Source organism: Pezoporus wallicus, unplaced genomic scaffold (assembly GCF_028554395.1).
Source record: "Pezoporus wallicus isolate ANWC-B61680 ecotype Strahan unplaced genomic scaffold, APGP_CSIRO_Pwel_v1 contig_9238, whole genome shotgun sequence".
Lineage (NCBI taxonomy): Eukaryota > Metazoa > Chordata > Aves > Psittaciformes > Psittacidae > Pezoporus > Pezoporus wallicus.
Genome location: NW_026636792.1, coordinates 2,439,717 through 2,466,859, shown reverse-complemented (window position 1 = coordinate 2,466,859; position 27,143 = coordinate 2,439,717). Strand labels below are relative to the sequence as shown.

At 39.1% G+C, this 27,143-nt stretch overlaps 1 protein-coding gene across 1 annotated transcript in view; it reads left to right on the top strand.

Annotated features, from left to right (window-relative positions):
* Positions 1 to 6: 6 nt before the first annotated feature.
* The window catches only part of ARFGEF2 (ADP ribosylation factor guanine nucleotide exchange factor 2), a 36,185-nt gene continuing 9,048 nt past the window's right edge, over positions 7 to 27,143 (top strand). Inside the window, exons 1-31 of the mRNA XM_057401763.1 lie at positions 7 to 149; positions 6,383 to 6,413; positions 7,189 to 7,312; positions 8,486 to 8,632; positions 9,195 to 9,374; positions 9,792 to 10,011; positions 10,697 to 10,768; positions 11,060 to 11,205; positions 11,619 to 11,749; positions 12,269 to 12,503; positions 12,764 to 12,863; positions 13,090 to 13,229; positions 14,299 to 14,407; positions 14,919 to 15,120; positions 15,849 to 15,960; positions 16,548 to 16,753; positions 17,663 to 17,747; positions 17,847 to 18,018; positions 18,866 to 19,017; positions 19,198 to 19,326; positions 19,689 to 19,847; positions 20,597 to 20,744; positions 21,222 to 21,321; positions 22,474 to 22,514; positions 22,598 to 22,767; positions 23,374 to 23,525; positions 23,688 to 23,860; positions 24,611 to 24,771; positions 25,573 to 25,703; positions 25,802 to 25,931; positions 26,348 to 26,483. Coding sequence (XP_057257746.1) covers positions 11 to 149; positions 6,383 to 6,413; positions 7,189 to 7,312; positions 8,486 to 8,632; positions 9,195 to 9,374; positions 9,792 to 10,011; positions 10,697 to 10,768; positions 11,060 to 11,205; positions 11,619 to 11,749; positions 12,269 to 12,503; positions 12,764 to 12,863; positions 13,090 to 13,229; positions 14,299 to 14,407; positions 14,919 to 15,120; positions 15,849 to 15,960; positions 16,548 to 16,753; positions 17,663 to 17,747; positions 17,847 to 18,018; positions 18,866 to 19,017; positions 19,198 to 19,326; positions 19,689 to 19,847; positions 20,597 to 20,744; positions 21,222 to 21,321; positions 22,474 to 22,514; positions 22,598 to 22,767; positions 23,374 to 23,525; positions 23,688 to 23,860; positions 24,611 to 24,771; positions 25,573 to 25,703; positions 25,802 to 25,931; positions 26,348 to 26,483 — 4,333 coding nt within the window. The 5' untranslated portion in view covers positions 7 to 10. The remainder of the gene's footprint in view (positions 150 to 6,382; positions 6,414 to 7,188; positions 7,313 to 8,485; positions 8,633 to 9,194; positions 9,375 to 9,791; positions 10,012 to 10,696; positions 10,769 to 11,059; positions 11,206 to 11,618; positions 11,750 to 12,268; positions 12,504 to 12,763; positions 12,864 to 13,089; positions 13,230 to 14,298; positions 14,408 to 14,918; positions 15,121 to 15,848; positions 15,961 to 16,547; positions 16,754 to 17,662; positions 17,748 to 17,846; positions 18,019 to 18,865; positions 19,018 to 19,197; positions 19,327 to 19,688; positions 19,848 to 20,596; positions 20,745 to 21,221; positions 21,322 to 22,473; positions 22,515 to 22,597; positions 22,768 to 23,373; positions 23,526 to 23,687; positions 23,861 to 24,610; positions 24,772 to 25,572; positions 25,704 to 25,801; positions 25,932 to 26,347; positions 26,484 to 27,143) is intronic.

Sequence of the window (27,143 nt, the reverse complement as noted above, 5' to 3'; positions counted from 1 at the left end):
CCGCCCCGCCATGCAGCCTGCGGCCCGGGAGCAGGATGCCCGCACCAAAAGCATGTTTGTGTCGCGGGCCCTGGAGAAGATCCTGGCGGAGAAGGAGGCGAAGCGGCCCCCGCACGGACAGCTGCGGACAGCCTGCCAGGTGGCGCTGGGTGAGTCCGCCCGGCACGGCCCGCGGGACTGCCCCGCCTCCGCCGGCCACCGGCTGGAGCCGCCAGCCCTCCCGGCGGGGTGACGGACCCTGCGCCCCCGGCCCGAGCGCGGGAGGCGGGATGGGAGGTGCCCTCCGCCGCGTCGGGTCCCGGAGGGCCAGGAGAGCCCCAGGCCCCCAGCTGACAGGCTGCGGCTCGGCACTTCAGACCGGGGAGAAAGTTCTCTCTCTTAATACCAGACGTGCAAAAACGAGGGGAAAGCCCCATATACCTGTTTTGTTAAGTTCTGGTCCCTATGTGAAACAAAAGGGGATTTGGGCTTGTCACTTTGCAACTGGTTTGGGGAAAATTAATTATAAACTTTTAAAATAGGAAGCAAGGTGTTTAAGGCCCTCGGCTTGTGGCATCTTAAGTCTCCCAGGGCTGGTAATCTACTGACTTCTTATCTTCAACCCATGTTTTGACTGCGTAAAGACTGTCAGCAGTGTAGACAAATACATACGGTGTGTATGGTGTCCTGCAGAACTGAAAACACTTTCTGTGTAGTTGGCAGCCTGATCTTGAAATCTGCAAGTACAAAACTGGTGATACAGATGTCTATGTTAAAGTTCCTGCAAGCATACGGTGTGCCGTGAAGGGGGGAAAAGGCAGCTGCTTAAAGCAGCTGGAGTTCGCTATGGCCTTTCTTAATTTTCAAAAGTGCCCTATCTCCTACAGTTTTGGTTGCTTTGCACCAATATCTTTCATTTAATTTGGAAACGCTGCCTTTTGGGAGAAGAGAAGTGAAGGCAGGTTGAGTACATAAGGTGGGCAGATGCAAGTTCTGACCAATGCACTGTGAAAGCGAGCTTGAGAAACAGCTGTCGTTTTCATCTTTCCTACAGTTCCTGCCTTGTAGAGATATCTAGAGAAAGCTAACCAGATAGAAGGGTATTCTTTAGTATTGTTTAAAGTTAACATTGTGAGCAATGCTGTAACACGTGTGCCCCAGCACACTCCTATTACTGCTTCCTTTTCCTGATATCTTCCCCAGCTTCCCCAGCATGCTCCCAACCGTTTACAGGATGGGGAAACTGTTTTGCTGTTAGGTAAATATATTTAGAGGGTGAGAAAGGAGCTTTCTTGAAAGATTCCCAGTGAAGGTCTTTATGTTTGCTAACACATCAAAGGTTATGATTTTGGGAGAGGGTTATTGTGCAATAGCCACCTATTGTAGATTGTAACTATTCTGTGTCTGCATGTTTTAGGGTACAGTACATCTGAGAGTAGTTAATGACTGTGATGATGGACTATTTTTTTGCTAATTTCACTTGGAAAAAAAAGTCCATGTGCGCTGCTGGACTAAAACAAGCAGAGGTCAGCATGAACAGATAACCTTCCGTTACCCAACTGTCCTGCCCTAGCAGGGCCCCGGTTACTGTACTAAAGGGTCTCTGTTATATTTGGTGAATGTTGCATCATTTTAAATTGCCAAGAGGAATATTGTTTCTTTTATTTACATGTGATTCCCCCTCCCCCCTTGTTCTGTTTAAGCTCTTTTTTTGCTCAAATGAAAAAAAAAAATCAGATTTACTTTCATAGTTTAGTTAAGCTTATACTTTGTTTACTCGGACTATGATTTCAGTTTCAAAAGTGTTAGCTTAATTATCAAGCCCTGTAAATATGCTAAGAAATGTGGGAAGAACATTACTAGCAGCCTGAGGAACTGAGGCCAGACTTCATAATCTACACATACTGCTTTGGATGAAAGATGCTTCAGTATTTTGAATAATAAATTGAGTTAACTGAGTCAAATTAATTCAGTTTGAGAGAAATATAAAGTTAACTTTATGAAGCTGGTAATTGTGTCAGCTGTTGTCTTCTTTCTTCTTTTCTCCTTGTCATGCTATCAATAATTCCTTTCTGCCTCTTACTAAATTCCATTTGCTGTGCTGTATTGTGTGTACAATGGTATTTTTAATGGAGCCTTGAGGTATTGTACCATTTATAAACCATTCAACACAGAGACAGCACGTGTGTAAATTATATCTGCTGTTGGAAGTAGGGAAGTCGATGAGGTATCTTTTTTCTAAGTAGAGAGTTGTGTTCTACAACTACCTAATGCAAGTTAACCTGCAGCCACTTCTGCAGTTTCTGCTGTAGCGTTGCTGCGGTAGTGTTTCTTTTGACTGCACATGCTTTAAATTTTTTGCTGGGTGAGAAAGAGGACTATACTTCTAACTGTGGGAATGATGCTTTTGTTTTCTTTTACCCAAGTTCTTCATAGTTTTGAGTATGTTCAACTCCTGAGAACTAAAGTAATTTACTACTGAAAATTGCTGTCCTTCTTATGAAGGAAATGCAGATTTTCTTTCATTCTAATTTTAAAATGTTCTTACCTTTTTTTTTCTCTTCCTTTCCTAGTACTATACCTTCCACTGGACTAATACTGGTCAGTCTAGAACTGCAGAATATGTTCATGGTTTTGTAGACATGAAAAATAATATAGGCTCAAACAGGACATAAACACAAGGAGTATGGAAGAAAGGGAACAGAACTAGTTCCCAGTGGTGTTTTTGGGGGGGGATTCTATTTCGCTCTCTCCACTCCCTCCTTTGAAATATACAGTGTTAAATGTTGAGCAAGCAGAGTTTGAATAGGGCATTCAGTCTCTTGCTTCATCAGTAGGTGTAACGGTTGTATCCTGTACTCTCTGCCAGTCAGCCCCAGGAGAGACAGAAATGGGGGTTTTTAAACAGAGCAGCTTTTCTGCTCTGCTTTAGAAAACTGTTTTTAAGAAAACTTGTTTTTAGCAGACAGCCAGCGTATTGTATGAAAGTAGTTGCTTAATAAGCATTTACATGGAGCTCTAGGTACACATGGTTCTTAGTAAGTGTACTGAAATAATCGCTACCTTGAAAACTTTGCAGTGGAACACAGTATGTATCACAGGAGTTCATATTGGTCTAATGCTAATTGTATGCCTGAGCCTCTCATAAACTACTACTCTTGCCCTACTAGGGCTATTTTTAATGACATGCTATGCAGCCAGCCTGGGTATGTGACGTCCTTTGATTGCCTGTGCACCTCCATGTACAGATCTTCAGGCTTTGTAAGAACAGATTTTGCTTAGTTAGCTTGTTAAAAAATCATCTCTTAAGCCATGCTTTCACTTGGGAATCTAGTTGTGTGTTTAAGTCGTCCCTGGCTATAGATGATGGATGTCTAAAACAAGTTTGTGTTTCTTAGTTTAGTAGCCTCTTGGCTAGCATGTTTTGACAGCTCCAGGGCAGAGGAGATAGTCTTGCTTCATTGTGTCAGCCTTGTCTAAAGGCTTCTCTATAGATCAGTAGAATCAATAAACGTGGGGTGTCAGGGGTTTTTTATTGAAGTTGGAGGTAGCTTGGAATTAGGCAATGCAGTAGACTTGACTGGGTTGGGAGGAAGAAAGCTTTTGCTGCTGTTCCATGTGTTTGTATCGGCACTGCTGTCTGGAGTTGTGACAAGCTATGGGAAGACATTGCTTGTGTCCTTGTGCTAACACAAGCGATGCCATTTTCTGCACAGGAACTAGTTTGCTTCTACTGAGAAAAAAAACTTGACTGACATTAGCATAGGATGCATATAGTTGCAGGCAGGCAGGTATTTCCTCTGGTTTAATATGTAGTTTTCAGTACAAGCAAACTTAAACCATCCATCTACTGTGGGAAGGTAGTTGCTCACAGCATGAGCTTCATCCTGCGTTTTTTATGGCCAGAAGCTCTGGAAGAAATTCCTGCAAGGCTTTGCTTGTTATTCCAGTTCTTTTGCCTGGTAGGAATGCTGAAAGACTTGTGTTGAGCAGGCAGCACACATAGTGCCTGAGTTGGAGATATTTCTGGCTAAATAGGTGGGATGTATGCTGGTATATTCTGGCCTTGGGAGTAGCAGGTAGCTCTATAGCAAAACCACCAAGTTAGGGGTCAGCGTTGTGCTGTAGTGACCAGAGGCTGATCAAAATTCACTCTCTTCTGCAGAATGGAATTGAGCTGTGTCCCTCGGTCCTATGACTGGAAGAGGAGAGTGGCAGCGGCAGTAGGTTTCTGGAAGTTGGCTGTGCCTGGTCAGAGCTTGGCAAGGTGTTCGTGACAATGGACTTCAATAAGGCAATGGTTTCTGTTTCGCTGTCAGAGCACCAAATGAGCATTTCAGATGTGGAGATTTCCAAACCAGTTTGATGCAGTCAGTAGCAGAGGCATGCCTGCAATTTGGTTTTGTGCTCTCATTTATTCTTTTCTGCCAGCATTATCTACTGAAGTACTGTTATGTTTTCATGTGGCTTTAGAACACCTTTATATAATAAAATTGTGGGGAACTTAGGCCTGGGTTACATTTATTTATTTAATCTATGGAGTATCTCTGAGAGTGAGATGGTTGTTGCTCTTGTATGGGATGCTAGTCTTACATATTTTTCCAGTACATCTTTGGGTCCTTTAATGTGTGTTGTTCTCAGGAGCTCTGTGGATCATAACGTGGTGTTAAGGATGGGGTAACTAATAAAATCAAGAGAACTGAATTAAAATTTTGCTGAATTGACTTCTGAATGGGCGCATTGTTGGTAAACCAGCTTGGATACTGAAATTAAGTAAACAGTGATCCAAGAAGTGGTGCTGTATTAAGATTGACAGTGTCAGTCTCCTTGGCATGGGAAACCTTGGTTATTTCTTATGGACAGTCTCCATTCTGTTCACTCTCCTTATCAGTTGAAGCCTGAAGTATGAGGGGATGATGATGCTGTCTTTGCACTGTCACAGAGCTACAAAGGTACTTCTGATTCTGTAATCCCAGGCACTGGGGCTATGGGCTGGGTTTGGTGCCTTGCTGTTGGCTTATGCAGTACTGGCAAGTGAGAATTGTCTCACCTTTAAAACTGCTGGACATGGTTGTTTACATGCTGGACTTCATGAGGAAATGGCCTTCTGTACAGAGCCTTGGAGCCCTGTGGGTCTGTGACTCTTCAATTTTTCTGTTGGCTGTTTTGTTGACTGGAGGGTGGATAATGTTATTTCAGGTCTTGTTATGTCGTTTATTGCTAATGGATGTCAGGTTGACTTTCATTAATGAGAGAATATGGCAAATAGAATAGCAGGTTTCCTCTGCATTTTCTGTACATTTTGCCTATAAAATAGGGGTAGTAAAGTTACAAAAAGGCATACTCTGCAAGGATTAATTCTTGTAATGTCCATTGAAGAGTAGGACTATGCAAAAACATACTGTAGTATGTGTTTGTTGTAGTCCTTGTTTGTTAGTATGTTTTGTGTGTTGGTGCTTCTGACGCAGAAGAATCAACTGAGGCTCAGAAAGAGCACCAAAATAATCTGAACTGCGCACATCTAATCCCAACCAGTGGTGCCCCTCCAGAGTTGTGGAAAACACGTACTGGGTGAATGATCTGTTTCTGATAACTTCGCCATTAAAAGAAGTTCTGCAGGCGTGATTCTGAGCCAGCATATAATGTAGGGTGAGATGGAGAGGAACCCATGTGGTGTTACAAATGATAGTAGCTGTGCAGCCTTACTGCGTGTGCTGTTTTGGCTGATTTTATGTCAGTGTTCACAGTAAGTGCTTAGGCTGTGTGTGGGGGGGGTAGTGCAGTTCTGGCCTGTGTTGTGCATCATGGCGATATGTTGGAAATCCTGAAAAAGCCATGCTGGGATCTTTGGGATTTGCTGCTGTGTACAGGAGTAACAAGAAACTTTTATGGTTTGGTTGGATTTTCTTTCTGTAATTAATTTTATGAAAAGCTCTCTAAACGTGTAATTAACAAACAAAAGAAAATCTCTGCTGGCAAAATGACAGCATGCATGTGGAATTTCTTATCTCTTGTGAGTTGATGTCATGTTGTCAGGGTTAACAAAGGCAGGTTAACTAGCATTGTAGTTAACAGGAACTAATGGTTTATGCAGTGGCTTAAAGACTTCTGCAGACCTGAGCTCTGTGATGTAGACTTACTCTTGAATAAAAATTGCATACCATACCTGTGTGTTCTAAAGGTATCTTTTGTTAAGAATGTTTGGAAAAATTAGCTTTTTCATGTAAAAATTGAGATGCACCTTCCAGTAACTGTTTACAGTCTCTGAAGATGTTACAGCAAAGGAGCAGCAAATACTGAAGTGTAAGACTTCTGGTATAAAACAGCTTTGCTTTATGTGTGTCATGGATAATGATAACATGTTGGGTGTTCAGTGCTCTGATTATTTTTTTCTTTCTTCCAGATGAGATAAAAACTGAGCTGGAAAAGCAAAGGTAAATAGTTGCTGTAAGCTATGCATGAAGACAGCAAGGGGAATAATTTGATAGTGGAAATTGAAGAGTGCATGTACATTACAGCAGTGAGTTTGTGGATACTCAGTTACATACTTGCCTGACAAAAACATATGGCCCATGTGTTCCAATTACACAATGTTTGTGGCTATGGCTCCTCAAGCCATAACTGCCTCTGAATTTCACTATGGAAAAACTTGCAAAACTTCTAAAAGCTGCTAGTTTTTCGCTTCCTTTTACTGGGCTTAATATAGCCTGAAAGGAAATCGCAAAGAGCAGTAGGTAACCCCTGTTTGATAGTATATCCTCTTAACTTCCTAGTTCTAGAATACATTTTTAAAACACTCTTCCACCACTGTGCTATGATTTTAAAATGAGCCCCAAAATGGGCTTCTGTTGGTTTAGTATCCCTCATGTAAGCCCTGTTTAGTTAATTAAAAATAACTGATAGATTTATCATTTAAGCTGTAGGAGTTCCCTAGTCTTTCAAGTAGTAGAGCAGTGTTGGTGTGTCGCAAGGAAAGAGTTAAGTTGAAGAATATATGCAGAGGTCAGATGCAATATAAATAAGTGTAAAATGTTTTCTGTGTGGCTTTTTAAGATTGAATTTCCTTTGAGAAAGTATGTGTGAGATAAACCTGCATTGCATTTGTATGCTGTTAGGTACCGTTCAGCTTTAAATCTGGAAAAGGAGGAAGCGTAGTTTGCTGTGATACACATGTTTAGAAAAATTAATAACTCTTCTTATCTGACCTAGAGAAGGCACTGCTGCTCCACCAAAGGCAAACTTCATTGAAGCAGATAAATATTTCCTTCCTTTTGAACTAGCCTGCCAGTCAAAGTCTCCACGCATTGTCAGCACTTCACTGGATTGTTTACAGGTAAGCGTTCTGTTTAAACATGGCAGAGTGGAATGGAGAAACACGCAGTTACAAATGTCTTGTGTGCATTCTTGGAGTGAAGCAGTAAGACTGTCCAGAGTGCACACAGCTGTGCAGATGCCCACTGTGGCTATCTGGATGCATAAACCACATAAAATAGGTTACCATCAGACTTGGCTGAAAGCGTGTCCTGTCATAGTCAGAAGTGTTGACAGTGAAGTAAGCCTTTATTGAAGCTTATGAATGCTTACATTATTCAGTAAAGGTATTTCATCTGTGGTGCTCTAAAAGGAGTATTAGCAATGGTGTTTCTTGCAGAGCTGATGTGATGGGAGGTCAGACTCTGGAATCTTTCTACCTTGTTCCTTGTTAGATTCTTAAAGAAAAAATAAATGCAGCTTAATTTCAGCTAATTGCGTGGGCAGAACCTTTCTGTTGTGAAGAAAAGGGCTTGGAACTGTTGGAACAAGTCCAGAGGAGGGCCGTAAGGATGATCAGGGGACTGGAGCACCTCATGTATGAAGAGGGGCTGAGAAAGTTGGGGCTGTTCAGCCTGGAGAAGGGAAGGCTGCATGGAGACCTCATAGAAGCCTTCCAGTATCTAAAGGGGGGCTATAGTGATGTTGGGGAGGGACTCTTCATTAGGGACTGTAGTGATAGGAGAGGGGGTAATGGGTTCAAACTTAAACAGGGGAAGTTTAGATTGGATCTAAGGAAGAAGTTCTTTACTGTAAGGGTGGTGAGGCACTGGAATGGGTTGCCCAAGGAAGTTGTGAATGCTCCATCCCTGGCGGTGTTCAAGGCCAGGTTGGACAGAGCCTTGGGTGGCAGGGTTTAGTCTGAGGTGTCCCTGCCCATAGAAGGGGGTTGGAACTGGATGATCTTAAGCTCCTTTCTAACCCTAACTATTCTATGATTCTAATAGGTATAAAGATTGATGTTTAAAAGTTCTGTTTGGCTATAGTATGAAGAAATGGTATGGGTGGCAAAAGCTTGTGTATCACTTACTTAAGTTTGTTTTCTCCAGATATGCAAATTCCAAGTAGCTGGTAGCCAGACTACTGGTGCTGTTAAATTTGTGTTAAAACTGGTTAAGTGAGGTATATTGTCTAAAACGTCTTTTTAATACCTAACTGTATCTGTGGTTGTCTAACCTGCATTCTTTCTACCTAGAAACTCATTGCATATGGACATATCACTGGCAATGCTCCAGACAGTGGAGCTCCTGGAAAACGGCTGATTGACCGAATAGTTGAAACCATTTGCAATTGCTTTCAGGGTCCTCAAACAGATGAAGGAGTACAACTGCAGATAATTAAGGTATTTTATTTGGTTCATTTTGGTGCAGTATTGATTTGCTTTCTCTGTCTTTGATTTTATAATGGGAAAAATACAATAATGGGAAGCATTATTAGGCCCAGTTTCTCCACTTCTTACCTTGTTACATGTGTCACTGAATACAGGGAGGCTATTACAATGTCAGAATTGGCATGTGAAATGTATTTCCTCTTGGTGAAGCAGAGTACTTTTGTTCTTCTTTCTGGGTTAAGCTGTGGCCTAGATACTTATCTTGCAGACAGCTTGATATTCTTCATCTAGGCTGGTAATGTCCATGTTCATTAGGCCAATGAATTGCTATCAGCCTTCATCTGAAGGCACTAACTGTGATGCAGTATCATGGGCTGCTGCTCTAGCCTGTCTGCTCTCCCGTCTGTTTTTCTAGAGAGATCTGCAGTGTATGTTCTCAACAAGGCATAGTAGTACCTTATGAATAGATACGTGTTTCATAACAAACCCACTGATCAGTATGGAAGACCTGCATGAAGTGTATTGCTGCCTATTTGCTTAGATTTCATTTTTACTATTTTATGGACTTTTTCAGGCTCTCCTCACTGCAGTAACATCTCCGTATATAGAAATTCATGAAGGAACAATTCTGCAGACTGTTAGAACCTGCTACAACATCTATCTGGCCAGTAAAAATCTTATTAATCAGACAACTGCCAAAGCTACCCTTACACAGATGTTAAATGTCATTTTTACACGGATGGAAAATCAAGCTGTAAGTAGCGATTACTTTTGCTCATCTCAAATGTTTAGGTTTGACAAATGAACAGAAAAGTCTTTATTTTTAATGGGTCTGCCATTGTACTTGGGTATCTATTGATTTATAGTTTCAAAAACCCCAGTTAAATCCTGCAGTGAATCACACTGACTGATTAAATTATGAAGCTTATTCTGATAACAAGGTTTCACATTGTAGTTTCTGCCAAATGGCATGGTATAAACAAATGATGGGATGCTTTTAAAATAAGCTTGAAGTGCATCTTTTTAATTTGACTGGCCAAGTGATTACATATTCACTGATTCTTTCTTGTTAACATGTGAATTCACAAAGGAACATCAGTCATCATAGACATCCGTTTTCCTTTACCTTGTTTTGTGCCTTAGATTAACTTTTTCATGCTGTTTTTTCAAGATACAGGAATCCAGAGAAGTAGAAAAAATGAGTCAGCAGAAATCCCAGTCTCCTGCAATTCAAGCAGTGTCCAAGTCTCCCAAGATCAGTCAGTTAAAGCACAGCTATCAGGAAGGCAAACCCACTGTTCCTGTAAGTGTGGAATTAACAAATGGTGAGCCTGAGAGGGTGGAAAATGGAGACATGAAATTGGAGCAGGATCTGACTCTGTCAGCATCAGGTGAGCAAGAATAGTTGTGTCTGCTGCTTTCAGTTACAATCCTTCTATTGGAAAATGCTCTTTTAGGCTATCTTGGGGAGAAGTGACTGGGGTTATTGACTCAGATAATGCTTGGCTTTTCTTAGTAGTTATTGAAAGTATACAGGCCATCCTTAGCTCTACATTATAGTGTCTACATTATAGCTGTTGAAGAAGGGTTCATGTTATCCCTAGAATTCTAAAATTATATATGGTTTATTTGCTTAGAATTATAATGGAGTTAGACTTGATTAGGTTGATAAAGGGAAGGAAAGGAGGAGAATAATGGCAATTCTTGGGAAGTGACAGAATCACTTTGAGGTAATTGAAGTCCTGTGGTAAAAATGATATGTATTATGAAGACCTTGTCATAAGCAAATACTGCTTCCAAATTGGGAATGTAGGATATTCCAAAACTAGAAGTTTGTAGCTGTTGAGAAAGACAGATGACAAAATCCCGGCATTAAAAATGAGTGCTTTGATATAAACAATAGAAATAACATCAATGAGTATTTTTGTGTGACTTCTTGAAAGTGGCTTTAGAGGAGAACTGCTAAAGAAAATCTACAATTTTTAACCTTTTTACCTCTGTCATGTTTCTCCTTTTAATCTTCCTTAAAAAATGAAAGCACTAGATTCAAAATTGTCTCTTTGTGTGTTTCATTAGAGGTCACAACAGATGGAGAAAAGGAAATGGTTAAAGGCATCTTAGAAGATGTGGTCAAGTCAGCTGTGAAAGGTAACAAAATCTCCTAAAATAGGCCAGATGCATGTGCATTGACAAACTTGTATTCCTGTGAATATAAAAGCATGGAAGTTATTTTTTGTTACTGAGTATATTGTCAAGAACACCTATTGAGGCAGGAAGAATTGTTTTTTGTCTCTCGATATTATTCTTTTGCTGGTAGCTAATAAACTTTCTAATTTACCTGTGCTAATTCTGTCCCACTTGGTTGTAGAGCTTCGCAAAGCCATGGGATACAAAAACCTCAGTGGGTGATTTTAAGCAGTTTTCCTTTTTCCCCTTTAGTGGCTGAAGAAAAACAGGTAACAGAAACAGTTAAAGCTCTACCTGCATTAGAGACTGCAGAAATTCTTTCTGGCTCTAGTAATGAAAATGTACAAACAAATGGGATTCCAGATGATGGGCAGTCTGTTTCCTCGACTGATAATCTGGTAAGTAACTTCACTGGATGCTAACATATATTTAGGAAAGAAGAAATGTGTTTATCATGCCAGCTAGTACAGTGGGATTTTGGAGAGAGAAGGGGCAGAAGCTTTGATGTATGTGTCCTCCTTGAGTTTGAAAACTGAAGCAGGAACCGTGATTTAAGTAGATACTGAAAACTCTTCTAAAATTGCTTATGTTGGCTGTATTTTAATACAGGGTGGGGGCAGAAAGGAAGAGTCAGTTAACACACGTGAAAAGATCCGAATATCTTGTAATCCTGTTTAGGTTTAATTTAAACTTTGCCAAATGTGTCTTTGTTAAAAAAATTGTAGATAATTCTGAGGAGCTGTGGAATCTTCTTAATTGCTTCCTTCCTGTGTCTCACTGAGGATCTGATGTTGTGTTTCTTGCTTTCAAGGAAACAGATGTATCTGGACATCAAGCTGCTGCCAGATTTTCCCATGTACTACAAAAGGATGCCTTCCTTGTGTTCAGGTCGTTGTGCAAACTCTCTATGAAACCACTTGGTGATGGACCACCAGATCCCAAGTAATGAGACAATATTTATTATATTGTCTTCTTCAGGTAGCTTTTGGAGGCAGTTAAGTAGCTGCTGTAGAGTAAAGCTGGTATTCAAAATGCACCTGTCAGGCCCTTTAGTTACTCGATGAACCTAGGATTGAAGTTTGCTTCAAATTATTAAAAATTAAATACTTGAGGGTTTCTTTGTGTAATGGGCTTATTAATCTTACTAGTCAGAGTGGCCTTGATTTTGCTTTTTGTGGTGCTTTTGATGGGGGAGTAAGGGAATACTTCTCAGTGGCACTGAGTTGTTTCTGTTGTCCTAGACTACGATGTTAATACAGCTGGAAAATCTCCAAATTAAGGTGGTGGATGTTGTCCAAAATCATTGCGGGCTGATTTCTACCCCACCTACCCCCACATTGAAATGACTTAAAATAGCAGTCATTTCTTCTGACAGGGAGCAAATGCCATAGCATTCATGTTAAATACAAGTATGTATTCAGAAACACAATAAAAAGATATCTAATGTTGAATTTTTTCTAGATCCCATGAACTGCGTTCTAAGATAGTGTCTCTGCAGCTTCTTCTCTCGGTACTGCAGAATGCTGGTCCAGTTTTCAGGACACATGAAATGTTCATCAATGCAATCAAGCAATATCTTTGTGTAGCATTATCTAAAAATGGAGTCTCTTCTGTTCCTGATGTATTTGAGCTCTCTCTTGCCATCTTTCTCACGCTGCTTTCAAATTTTAAGACCCATTTAAAAATGCAGATTGAGGTGAGAGACTTTCTATCTTAATTTGTATGATGCTCTAGTTCTCAAAATTACTGCAATGATAAAAAGATAACTGGAACTTTGAAGTTAATGTCTTGGTTTTGTTTGCTTACTAAACTAGTATATTACGACTGTGTTCAAATTCTTATACACATGGGATGATACTCTTCAAGAGAAATTAGTGGGTAGAAATGGATTTGTACATTTGACATGGTTCTAATAAGCTTCAGATCATCAAGTCCTTTACTTCATTTATCTTGCAGGTCTTCTTCAAAGAGATCTTCCTGAATATTTTAGAGACTTCTTCAAGCTCATTTGAACACAAATGGATGGTGATTCAGACTTTAACTAGGATTTGTGCAGGTATTGCCATTGTTGTGAACAGCAGTCACTTCCTCTGTCAGCAGATGAAAATTATTGCATAGACAAGCGTCGTGTATCATGTTTAAGTGTGAAAAACTAAATTTGATGCCATAGTGTTTGGATTAAATGTCTGGATTCATCCCCGCTGCTTGCTCCAACTGGCTGGATCCTTTTAAAAATGCAGTTACGCTGAATGCTAATACTCACACTTTCTTTCATTTCCCAGATGCTCAGTGTGTAGTGGATATTTATGTTAACTATGACTGTGATTTAAATGCTGCTAATATATTTGAACGCCTTGTAAATGATTTGTCCAAAATCGCACAGGGACGAAGTGGCCATGAGCTGGGAATGACACCTTTACAGGTAAGAAAAAGCTTTGAAGATAAGGTGCTATTTTTTCCATAAATGGTGCTGTCTCTGCGTCATCGTTGATACTTCCAGTGGTTTGTGTTGTCTGTAACCTACTGATGTTATGTACTTTTTACTACTTGGTTCATTTGCAGTTGGATGCTGAAGCAGCATGATCAATTTTGATTCATTGTGAGACTGGCTTGTTCTGGGCTGTTCTGTTGGGCTGCCATGGGAGAGAATCAGATGAGCCTTTCTCTGCCTTACTGAAATAACTTTTTTTTCTGTACCTTTTACTTCAGTAGCTTCATCTTGTGTTTGCTTTGTCCAAGCTTTTTGTGCCATATCTCCACCACAAGTATTTTGCTTTTAAAATTACACTTTCCCAATCCTTAGAGGGAGAGTAGAGTACAGACTGCTTTCAGCAAGAACACATTATTCTGATGTTGGCATTGTCCTGCAGCACTATTTCTCTAGCCCAGTCTCATGGCTTTCAGGGCTGAAATGAACTTGTTGCTCAAGTTGGTCTTAGAACTGAATGCACCTCACATGTTCCACTGGAATTGTTTCAATGTTTTACTGTGCTTCTTTGATCTGAAAATGGGTTTTAAAACCAGGACACCTTTGTTCAGATTTTGAATAGAACTGTTTGCTGTGCAGTTAAGGTAGTGAGACACTTGTCTTTCTTTGGAAGGATCTGACACTGTAGAGACTCAGTAAATGGTCATAATCATTCCTACAGTAGAGGGGCTGTATTTAGGATTTGGTGTTTGTTGCCCCTTGGTTGTACTTGTCAGTTATCAGTTGACAAAAAAAGCTGGAATGTGTTCTGGTGTCAGTATGGTTACAGTTGCTTTTGGCCCAGATGTATCCAACCTAAATGGTCAAGGGGCAGAAACTTTGTATAACCAATAGATTTCCCCCCAAGTGACAAAATCCCTAAGATTTGAATAGTGTCATGTAATGCCTTCTAAAAGCTTGTTGGTATACCTATATTGGTGGGGGTGGTGCGGGGGGTCTTTTGGTTATAGTTTGGCTTTTTTTAATTGTTGGTTTTGGTGTTGGGTTTTGTTTTGTTGTTTAGGAACTAAGCCTGAGGAAAAAAGGACTTGAATGTTTGGTTTCTATCTTAAAATGTATGGTTGAATGGAGCAAAGACCTTTATGTGAACCCCAATCATCAGGCTAGCTTGGGTAAGATTGTTTTTTTTATGGAGAGACTATTTCCTTTAACAAGTTTGCACTTGTGTTTATTCAGTGGTTAGAAGCTCTTCAGAAATGTAGATGATAGGTTTTTACATAACAATTCATTTATACAAATGAAGTGTTTTATGAACAATTGTTAATGCTGTTGCAACAACCAACACCCCAGGTGTCTGCTTCAGATAACCAGGTTCTATTTAAGAGCTTTAGCCAGGGCATTGGCTACACTATAAAAGCTGGCTCATGCAGAACAAAACATTGACAAATCTTGCAGTTCCTAAGTTGAAATGCAAGATTTTTTCCATAGCTGCTGCTGTTCTTCTGCTTTTTGTTGGATCATTTTAGAATTGCATCAGTATAAGCACCTTCATATAGTGTAGACTGCCATGAAGTAGACATGGTAAAATAAGAATATTGATTCACACATTTCAACTAAAAAATACTATAACTAAAAGCTTTTGACTGAACAGGATAACTGAAGTCTCACCCTGTTTATGAATAGGCTCATATAAACCATCTGAACAGGAAATGGCTGAAGGTAAAGGCCTTGACAGTGGAGGGAGACGGAGTAGCGTCAGTTCTTTGGACTCCACTGTCTCGTCAGGAGTTGGAAGTGTGGGTACTCAGACTGCTGTCCCAGATGATCCTGAACAATTTGAAGTCATCAAGCAACAAAAGGAAATAATTGAACATGGGATAGAACTGTGAGTCTAGTGTAACAAGGAAATGGAAGTTCACTAGTAAAATAAATATTGTGTATAACCATATTGCTGTGGTTTTCACACAGTCAAACCTGCAGGGACACTTACAAATTGATCTTAATGCTGAAAACACTTGCCTGCTGTTGTCAAAATCTAGCTTACACTGGAGGCTATTGTAGTTAAAAGGAATTTGATAAAATCTAGAGTAAAAGGTGGTTTCACAGCTTTAGCTTGTGATGGTTCAGCTGCACAAGAGAGGAAAGTGTCTGTATATACCTTGAGAGAAATTGATGTGAGCAGGCAGTTAATGTTGTTTCATCATTTACATCATTTGTTGTCTTTTATTGAAATACTTTGGAGAATTAAATCATTGTCCAGCTCAGCTTTTCTTCCTTAATTTGAGGATCTTTGTCTATAAATGCTATAAGAAGGTCTTGAATAGCAACATTTTTGACATTTCATGGGAAGTCTCCAATTTTTAATATTTTAAATGGGTCAGGTGTTAAGTGAGTTTTCCAGCAATAGCTTTTAAGCTTATTAGCAACTGAATGTACTTTGAGATGTAAGCTATGGTGTAATATGGATAATACATTTCTTCTAACTAGAAAAAGAAAACTATCCTGTGCTATTGCTCTCTTTGGTTTATAAGGACTCTGTAAAACTAACATTTTATAGGATGTGATATTTTTACAATTATATGTCTCAATTTCACCATGTTTTTGTCTGAACAGGTTTAACAAAAAACCAAAGAGAGGAATACAGTACCTTCAGGAGCAGGGAATGCTTGGCACTACGGCAGAGGACATTGCGCAATTTTTGCACCAAGAAGAACGCCTCTGTTCTGTAAGACTACATTGTAATTAATAAAATACTCTTGCCCCATCATCATCTTCCTCTCTTCTGATGTCTGTATACACTCTCTCTCTCTGTAGTTCATATCTCATTAATAGATAACTGGAAGTGTAAGGGTTCTAATGAAGGTACTTAATAATGCTAATTTCTATTTACTTCCTGTCCCAGGCTTTTTAGTAAAGTAGCTCTGCTTACATTAAAGCACTGGAGGGATTCCCCATAAATGGGAACATGCATTTTTTTCTATTTCTGCATTAATGGTGTCTTGCCAACAAAGGAATATCAGGTACTGCAGTGGCAAAGCATTCTCTGCCGCACATGAATTTGAGCACAGTTCAGCTTTCCTTGGCTCACAGTAATGCAGATCTTGCTTTGGGAAGTGAAGGAAGCAACAATATGCAGACTAAAGGCATTTCCAATGACACTGGTTTTTTGTCTTCCCTCTAACGGTTGCTCTGCTTACTCAGTGAAGCGTATCAGTCTTACAAAACTGTCAGCTATGCAATTCTTGTGCTATAAACTTTCTTGCAAAGCTGGCAGTTGGATTGCACAGTAATAACTGTTTCTTGTGTTTTCAGACTCAAGTAGGGGAATTTCTTGGGGAAAGCAACAAGTTTAACAAGGAAGTGATGTACGCCTATGTAGACCAGCTTGATTTCTGTGGAAAAGACTTTGTCTCTGCTCTCCGTATATTTCTGGAAGGTTTTCGTCTGCCAGGTGAAGCCCAGAAGATTGATAGATTAATGGAGAAGTTTGCTGCTAGATATATTGAATGCAACCAACGGTAATTCAAAACCTTTGTACTGGATAAGTTCCTGAAGAGGGCTGTATTGTTTGTGGCCCTTAGGGGCAAGACGCAGCTTGTACTCATATTGGGTCAGGAATTTCTATAGGCTGTTCTGAGGAGCACATCTTGTTGCTGGTATTGGTGCTGAACCTAGGCAAAATGGAAAATTTGGGTAGGGAGTACACTGATGCTGACATTTCATTAAATCCCACATCCTTGCTAGAAGGAATTATTGGAAGAGGAAGCCCCAAGTATGTTAAAGTCTCTCAGTATTAATTGTTCAGTTTTTAAACAAATGTAGATCAGTCAAGTATAAACAACAGTAATAAGCAGTAGCAATTGCTAAAACTGAAAATGCATGGCATAAATAGCTAATAAGATGGTATATGTCTTTGCTTGCCCATTTGATGTTAAACAAAATGTACATATGATAGTCGACATCAAGTAGGCAGCGTTGCTCCTGTTTCTAATGCAGTTAACTAGCACTGAATTTCAGCTACATATTCAGGCTTAGCTGGATGTTATTCCTTAGTTCAGTAGATGCATCACTGCATTGGTTCTGTATAATTCTTTATGAAACCTTGGTGGTGAAAAATAAGCTGTTCTTCAGATTTCATGGGATTACCCAAAGGAGGATAATGTTTAATCTTTTGAGTATGTACTTGAAAATTCCATTCATTGCTAGTTTTCGAAATTGTGAAGAAGATGATTTTATATTATTTCCCTTTTATTTGCATTTTAAAACACTTGAGGCTTCGTGCATTTCTAAAGACCAATTTTAGGCTGTGTTATCTCTTTGGTTGAATGCACAGCACTACTGGGTACTTTTCTTGCAGGTAGAAATAGAGCTAATGGATTGAGGAAGTAGAGCTCTAAAACCCTGTTTTGTTTTTTCCTCTTTGCTAGGCAAACACTATTTGCTAGTGCTGACACTGCCTATGTTTTGGCCTACTCTATTATAATGCTGACTACAGACTTGCACAGTCCACAGGTAGCATTTAAAACCCCCCAAACTTCAAACTTCCCGAAGTTCTAATTTCCCTAGAACTGAGCTCAGAATCAGATATCCAACTTCCTTGCTTTTTTACAGGTAAAAAATAAAATGACAAAGGAGCAATACATTAAAATGAATCGAGGAATCAATGACAGTAAAGACCTGCCAGTAGAGTATTTATCCACAATCTATGAAGAAATAGAAGGAAAGAAGATTGCAATGAAAGAGACAAAAGAATATGCAATTACAACCAAGACTAGTAAACCAAGTAAGAAGGAACTAGAAATTGGAAAGACCACAGTGCTCTTGAACTATTGTAGTAACTTTCAGGATGTCATGGTGGAGTTCACATTCCTTTTTGGAAACATCTTTGTGCGATACGTAAATTACATTTAGAATGGCTAATACAGATACTGGGAATGAAAGTGGCTTAGTTATTACTTAGTGCTGCTTCTGTGACAGAAACAGCTGTATAAGTGCATCTGGCACCATCGCAGAGAGGCACTAGGAACTAGATTTGGGTTTTGTTTTCAGACAGGGGAAAATGGTGGAATAACTGAAGGTGGCACTTTTAAAGTAAACGTCTTGTTTCCACGTGTTAGACAACAGGTTTGAGTTGGTTTTTCTGCCTCCCTGTCAGTATCATGTCATAGTTCAGAGGCTGGCAGGTGCCACATTCCTTGTGATAATGCTTGAAAAGGAGATCAGAGTTTATCATGACCTAATCACCTATCCTCATCTAGACCAAATGAGGATTACTCTGCGTAGTGTACACTAGAAACCAGTATCCCCTGCTGTACTCTTTTACTCAGAATGGCTGGCAGAGTGAATTAATGGTGTATGCCTCTCAAATGATAGATCTTAACATGTGGCATATAATAAAGGGCTGAATTAGTTGTTTTGTATAGAATTAAGTCTTAAGTTGGGATGTGGGTTTTGGTGCTGTAGTTCCTTGCTTGTAATGTATGAGAGCCTCCTGAATTTGAATGTTCTGGAAGATTTTTATGTTCAGATTTTATTTGCAATGCTTTTAACATTTTGTGATGCTCAATACGAAGACATGCAGTATTCTCATAAAAAAAGGAACCAGTGCAACTGTGTGGTGTTCCCCGTAGGTGTAGCTAATGAGAAGCAGCGGAGGTTGTTGTACAACTTGGAAATGGAACAAATGGCTAAAACAGCTAAAGCCCTCATGGAAGCAGTAAGCCACGCAAAGGCTCCTTTTACTAGTGCCACTCATCTGGATCATGTCAGACCCATGTTCAAAGTGAGTGTGAAGTTCTCCTTGTACCTTCATTGCTAAGCGTTTTAAGCATGAAAAAAAAAAAGGTGGAAAACTACTCTGAAGAATTAAGTGCTGCAACACTGGACTTCTTTGTTTCAGTTATCTCATGTTTTGGGCTAAAATTGTAATAGACTTCTGACCTTAGTTTCTTCCTTTCTTTAGCTTGTATGGACTCCATTATTGGCAGCTTACAGTGTTGGCTTGCAGAACTGTGATGACACAGAAGTTGCATCCCTTTGTTTGGAAGGAATACGCTGTGCAGTCAGAATAGCCTGTATCTTTGGAATGCAGGTTTGTGTCAGATCTGGCATGGGGCTTGTAAGGGCAGTGTAGGCCCTGGGAGACAAATGAAGAATTACAAGCTTATGCATAGAAAATAAGCGGTCTTACCTACTTGCTTGAAATGGTAAAATAAAATATTATCATCTTGTTTTAGTTTAAGATCTCGATATCCCACCAAGCATTTCTTCATCTCTGCTTTCCTTTTATTGCTGAGTCTTCTACTAGGAGTGTTTGCTAACTGGCATCCTACTCTTCTTCAACTGGAAAGTGCTCTCATAGCGCCACATACATAGAAAACTCTGTACGCATGCTGGAGAGGTAGCTTTCTCTAGCTTTACAGGGATTTGATTATGCTTGTTTCTGTTTCGTAGCTTGAACGGGATGCTTACGTACAGGCCCTTGCTCGCTTTTCCTTGTTGACTGCCAGTTCCAGTATTACAGAAATGAAACAGAAGAACATAGATACCATTAAGACACTTATTACAGTTGCTCACACAGATGGCAACTATCTTGGGAACTCTTGGCATGAGGTAAATCTTGATTAGTTTAAATAGTGCAACTGTGTTTTCTTTGAAAACTTTTGAAGGGTTTTATTCTTCTACTACTACTGCTGTGTTATGTTCTGTGGCATCACTCTTTGGCTATGTGATAATTCGAGCCAGAAGGTACTCTAGCTGGCATATTGCTTGGACCTGGTTTACAGCATACCATCACAAATGCTTGTGCCAATCCGAGGGATTATGTGGGGGAGTAAGAAGGAAGTCAGTTTTGTCCTGATGGCAAGGCACGATTTTGGCATTCTCACTGCCAGTGTTGGAACATCGTTACTCAAAGTGGTAGCTGTAATAATTCAGTCTTTTCACCTCCCTGGGACAATGAATTCTCTCAAAGATCAACTCCAAGTTTGTGGGTTTGGAAATTGATGCTGTGAGAAGTAATAAAAAGGTTTCCTCTACTAGTTAGAGATCCAAGTTAGACTTTGTGGGTACTGGTTTTTTTTTTTCTTGTCTTGGAATGATTCATGGCAGCTGGTGATCTTGAGTGAATCACTCGACTTTATTTCCATTTGCATTAGTAATGTTTCAGCTATATCACAACTGTTAACGTTGTCAAAGTAATTTTAAAGGTTAGAGAAAGTAACCTTTAAAGTTTTTTTAACCTTTAAAACCTTTAAAATATTTATAACTTGGAAAGTTACAAATATTAAATATATATATATGCTAGGAATAAAAATATGACGGTTTCCAGAAACACAGTGTTTAAATATTTTTTGTTGTAGATCTTGAAATGTATTAGCCAGCTGGAACTAGCACAACTAATAGGAACTGGAGTGAAAACCCGATATTTATCTGGCTCTGGGCGTGAAAGGGAAGGAAGCATCAAAGGTTATGCATCTGGAGGGGAAGAGTTCATGGGCCTGGGATTAGGTGAGAGTAATAATCTTGAACTTCACAAAGATCCATATATAAATCAAGTATGATGGCTAAGAAAGATCAGTGTTACAGGATATTAAAATATATTTACTTCCATTTGAAAACACTCTGGAGCTGATGCTATGCACGATAATGCTGAATATAACAGCTGTGCCCAGCATTGATTACTTGTGTCTGACTTAGAGATCGTATTTTAAAATAACATTTTATCATTTCTAATCTTAACAGCATTGTTATCATCTTAATAAATGTGATGGTCAAAACACAACGCCTTAAGAAAAAAAATCCATACTTCTTAGTGGATATTTAGTTTTGTAATAATCTGGTAGAGGCAAAGGCACAATCTGCTCACATAAATTCCAAGCTAATTAGAAGCAGTAGTCATGTGTCTTTGCTTGTATAAAGTTGGGGTTAATATAAAATCATGATTTCGTGATGCTAAATACTGGGGTTTAATGGTTTTTATTGTAGGTAACCTCGTTGGAAGTGGAGCTGATAAACGGCATATGGCGAGCATTCAAGAGTCTGTGGGAGAGACCAGTTCACAGAGCGTAGTGGTAGCAGTAGACAGGTACTGGGGGTATCATCTCTATCTGGGGCAAATGTGACCCGAAGTTATTGACCATCCTTACTTCATTTGCAGACTCTGAGAAGGGCTTTTGTTCTCAAAGCCCATTTCTCTTGCGAGGCAGATGCGGATACTTAGGTGCTTTCTCTGGAACCAATAAGTAGACTTCTTTAGGCATGTAATAGTCACAAGCCAAAGACTGTCATTAAATAGCAGTACAACTAATGTAGTATATTGTGAGAAGGGGCACTGTTTGTATGCATGTGTTTTCAGAGTAAGCTAGTGAAGACCAGAATTAGGTTGGTGTTACAGTATTTAGGTATTTTTGGTTTGCAAATATGTGTATTATCCAATTAAATTATGCAGTTTTGGTCTTCTGAACATCAGTATTTCAACATTTCTTTAGTTGCTCTTCTTCAGCTCTTTATTTGTCACTGCATTCTTGTCTGAATTGTTATCTTTCTTAACAGTCCTAAAAATGTTGCCTAAAGAGATGCTTCTATCATAAACCATGTGTTGGAAGGGGACTTCTTTTTATAATGATTGAAACTATTGGGCAAGTCTGTAGAATCATATATATTGAGACTTGCAGTATTCATTGTAACATAAATTTGTCTGTTACCATATCGAAGTCTAAAAGATTCGGGAACATTCTTCCCTTTACATGGTCTGAACTCCCCTCAAGACTTCTTGAGAAGGAACAATGGTGCATTCACAGTCTGTCTGCTGTTTGTTTTGACAGCCCCAACTTTAGTATTCTTGAACCGTGTTAAGATCAAGCAGATGGCTGCATCCAGTGATGTCTTGCAGCAAAGCTTTCTTAATGTCTTTATTCTCCCTATGAAATTTAACATGCTGGCACCAAAATGAGAGTTCCAGGACTATGTGCTCTGGATAAAATTGTGAATCTGTGCCTCTTCCCTGCAGTGGGGCAGGGGCATAGTAGACTGACTAGCAGGAGGGACAAGAATGCTTAGGCTAGGAGACAGGACAAGAACTGCTGCCAAGGAGTAAGAATAAAACAGTTGCTTTTTATGGCATGGGGGATTGTCAAGTACCTCCAGGATATGTACTGATGTTTGCCTACAGCAGTAAAATGTGATTGACTCTTGTGGATGTGCAGCTAAAACTGCAACTTACTTATTTGTTCCGTAGGATATTTACAGGATCAACACGTCTAGATGGAAATGCAATTGGTATGTATGCTGGCCATTTTGTGGGTTACAGGAACTCTTGCAATGTAACATCCTGAACTTACTGTAGTGTCTTCTAATGTTAGTTGACTTTGTCCGATGGCTGTGTGCTGTTTCCATGGATGAGCTGGCTTCCCCACACCACCCACGGATGTTCAGCCTGCAGAAGATAGTGGAGATATCCTATTACAACATGAACCGCATTAGGCTGCAGTGGTCAAGGATTTGGCATGTGATTGGAGATCACTTCAATAAGGTATTTTTAAAAATCAAGTTACAGAACACACATGAATAGCAGGACTCAGTCAGCTTTTACCTTTTATGTTCTAAGTGGTGTAGGCATCCAGTAAAGGCATTTAAAGGAAGCACCTATTTAAAAACCTAGAGTGTATGCATAGAAATGGAAATGCTTATGGCAATGATCTTTAATCACTTCATGACATGATTTTTGTATTTGTAAGTATGCTTTATGTCATTGTCTTATCCCTTCTGATCAAATGCCAAGTTAGTTTTCCTAAAAAATTATATTTCTGTAAAAAATATACAGGTGATCCTGGAATAACAGTTATTTTCTGTTGGAAACTGGACCATGTTTGAGTGGGGCTTTTTTAACCTGAGCTTATTTTTTTAGTGTCTAGCTGGCTATTATAGTTCTTCATTTGTTGCATACAAAATCCATGGGTCTGTTTAGTTGGGTCAAATGACTGAGAAAGCCCTCTTTGAAAGTAATGGCTATTTTCTAAATATCTGAAAACTTGAATGTGCTAATGATTTTTAGTAGACTGACTCAAACCTTGAATGATGAATTTGTTACTCATAACTAATACGTCAGCTGGTGTTTGAAAGTATGTTTTCATTCTAGGTTGGATGTAACCCTAATGAAGATGTCGCCATCTTTGCAGTAGACTCATTAAGGCAACTGTCAATGAAATTTCTTGAGAAGGGAGAATTAGCCAACTTCCGCTTCCAGAAAGACTTCCTAAGGCCTTTTGAGCATATTATGAAGAAAAACAGGTGTGATGCACTGCACTCTGTGTGTTAGCTTGCTTTAGTCCTGCTTAAAGATGCTACTTGGTGTGGGTTAGATTGTCATGTACATGGAAGTGGTGCAGTTACTTTGTGGCTGTGTGAAGTTGTGCCACTTGTGAAAGTCTTGCTTCCCTTTTTCTTTTTAAGATCTCCAACTATTCGGGACATGGTAATACGCTGTATTGCTCAGATGGTGAACTCTCAAGCTGGTAATATTCGTTCAGGCTGGAAAAATATCTTTGCAGTCTTCCACCAAGCAGCATCAGATAATGATGGGAATATAGTGGAGCTGGCCTTTCAAACTACAGCACACATAGTTAGTAAGTAATGCTTGGCAGATGCAAGTACCCAAAATAAGATTTGCTGCTGTGACTCTGATTTAAAAGGCCTGTCTGAATAAGACTTTTGTATTTCCAGGTAAATAAACACAGGATCTTGCAGCCAGACAGTTTAAACTGTGCAGCTGTGTCTTACCCGTTAAGTCTTCTGATTGCTATGGACAGGAAGACTTAGATACAGATATCCTGCTATAGAACTTTGAAAGTTTGGAATAGATTCAATAAGCTTGTATGCTGCTCCATCTGTCACACTTTGTTTTGCATTAAGGAATGCATTTAATGATCTTCCATGCTGATTTTTCTTTTTTTCCTCTGTTGCTACAGAATATGAATAGTTGCAGGCTTAGGTAATTTAGGTAAATTTAGTCAACTTTATTCCCAAGCTTACGTAAAGCTTTACTCCTGTTATTTCTCAAATATTTTAAGAGCTTTGGCTTGTATATGGTGTGGGAGGAAACTGAGCCATATAAGAAGCCATGAAATAATCCTAGATTATAAAATTGGTAATTATCCAACCTGAGAGAATGTTATGCTGACCAGTTGGGGCAGTGGGGTGGGATGGGAAAATTGTAAGGAAAGATAGACCCATATTTAATCTAGAAGTTCTGGGCCCTTCATGTTTGTCCCTTTGGTAGTGATATACCATTTCTGACATACCTAGCTCAATGCCAGTTTATCTATGGATGTCAATATCAGTGAATTTTTAACAGTGTGTGTGTTTGCTCTTCACAGCAAATATTTTCCAACAGCACTTCCCAGCAGCAATTGACTCATTTCAGGATGCAGTAAAATGTCTTTCTGAGTTTGCCTGTAACGTTGCATTTCCGGACACCAGCATGGAAGCCATCAGACTTATTCGCTATTGTGCAAAATATGTTTCAGAGAGACCACAGGTATTTTGTTTTAATTTTTCCCCCTTTGTATTCTCACGTTATTTTGTACTGTTAAAACTGAGGCTAACCTTGTAACTAAGAAGAGCTTTTGGACTCAAACTTCAGTCTTCCAGCAGCAAGTATATGTATTAAAAGCTTATTCAGAATTAGGAGTCAGTGTGGTATTATGTAAGCAGTAAAATAGCACTAACTAAAAAATGTGGAGTCTTATCAGGCCAAATTTGAAATAAATGAATGAAATAATTGTTTTGTTTTAATAGTATTAGGATGACCTGGAAAACAGTATTCTTGTTCTGTCATCCTGATTATGTTTGGTTACCAACACATATCAGTTTATTATGTGAATACTTAATATAATAACCACTTCCCTGAAAAGAGCTTGGAATTAGATTGCAGTAGCATGTTACCATTGCAAGACATGTACACTGTATTCCATATGCCAGAAAAGTGTAGAACTGCTTTATGCCAAGCTTGAATTTCCTTATTATCTGTATTTATATAGTTGTTGCATGTCACTGTTAAACTTGCGTCCTGAAGTCCAAACCTCTGCAACTTGTAAAGCCTTTATCGGGACTTAAGTAAAATGGATTTAAATACGCATTTTCCATGTATTTTTCCCCCAGTATTTTCTCAAATAGTTATATCTCAGTTTTATACTTAATATTTTACAGGGTTAGAGTGTTATGGAAGAAACTAAGCTAACTTTTCAAGTCTCTCTGTGCCCCTAATGGTGTCTGAATCTGTCAAATTTAGAGATTTTTGAGATTATTGTTTTTAATCTCTTTCTTGCCCATCTTTAAGGTCTTAAGAGAATACACAAGTGATGACATGAATGTTGCTCCTGGGGACAGAGTATGGGTCAGAGGATGGTTTCCCATTTTATTTGAACTTTCTTGTATCATCAATCGATGCAAATTAGATGTTCGAACAAGGTAATAAAGCTTTATTATTATTGTTATTATTCAGCTACTGAAGAGATCAGGTGCACATTTTAACATCTCCTCATTCACTTGTGTGGGTTTGTTTATAGAGGCTTAACAGTGATGTTTGAAATAATGAAGAGTTATGGCCATACCTTTGAAAAGCACTGGTGGCAAGATCTGTTCAGAATTGTGTTTCGGATTTTTGATAATATGAAGCTCCCTGAACAACAAACAGAGGTAAAAACAAAAACCCAAAAAGCAAGCAAATATTCGAGTTATTTTTTAAGAACTCGAACAATCAAAGCAGCAGTTGGTATTTTTTGTCTTGCATTGTATTTCCAACCCATACTGCCCCCAAAATAATGATGTTCTGTGATGTGTATGAAGTTGTCATAGTATCCAGTGACCTATGTCTGTCTGAATATTTGCAAGGAGAATATTCACTCTTTGTTATGAAAATGTATAGTTTTCTGAACAGCATTCATGTGACCAACTAAATGCTTCTGACAAGCCTTCTGTGGTACTGAAGCTTTAATCTAAATTCTGCTCCTCAGAGGCCACATCCTTTGTTGAACAGCCATGCATAAGCCAAGTGCTGTCATCACAGAAGAGATCTCACATAAAAAACACAGACTTTTCTTTTTTTCTCATAGAAATCTGAATGGATGACCACAACATGCAACCATGCACTTTATGCAATCTGTGATGTATTTACACAATTTTATGAAGCTTTAAATGAGATCCTTCTTCCTGATATACTTGCACAGTTACACTGGTGTGTAAAACAAGGTAGCTTATTTTACTTGTATCTTTTGCTTAATGTATTTTTCTGAAATGACCATTAATTAAGAAGGGAAAAGTTAGCTGAATTTTGGAAGAATAAAAACTATTATTAGGACAATATGTTAAGTCACAGATGAATGCACTGTCCTAAATATTTGAGCATCTTTTTGTTTAATCGTTTAGGTAGCTCTTCTCTTAATGGTGCGTCTGTTTATTGTGCTATTGTACAAAGCAAAAGCTTTTGAAGAGTTGCATTGATCTTCTCTCAACAACCTTTATCTATTTGGCTGCATGGATAAAATACCTCATTTATTTCTATACACACACATATATGTACATATGTATTCTGATTTTTTTCCTTTCTTTTTCTTCCTTCTTCCCCCTTTTCTTCACTCAACCGCATAGAACAAATACAACGTCCTAAAGAATGTGCTTTCTTTTGTGCTTCAACTGTTATGCCTGAAATCCTGCATGTTGCCAACAGGGAATATGGGGGGGACTACCTTCAGGAAATCATGAGTTTCTAATCAGTGTTTTTCCTTCCTTTGTCTCACTGTATGCTTCCTTTCTGCTTCTCTTCTGTCCTTTGTCTTCCCTGTTTGGATTTCAGTCTCGTGAAGTCTAGTTTTAAACACTATTTTTTAGTCAGTAGGTTCCTAACATTGA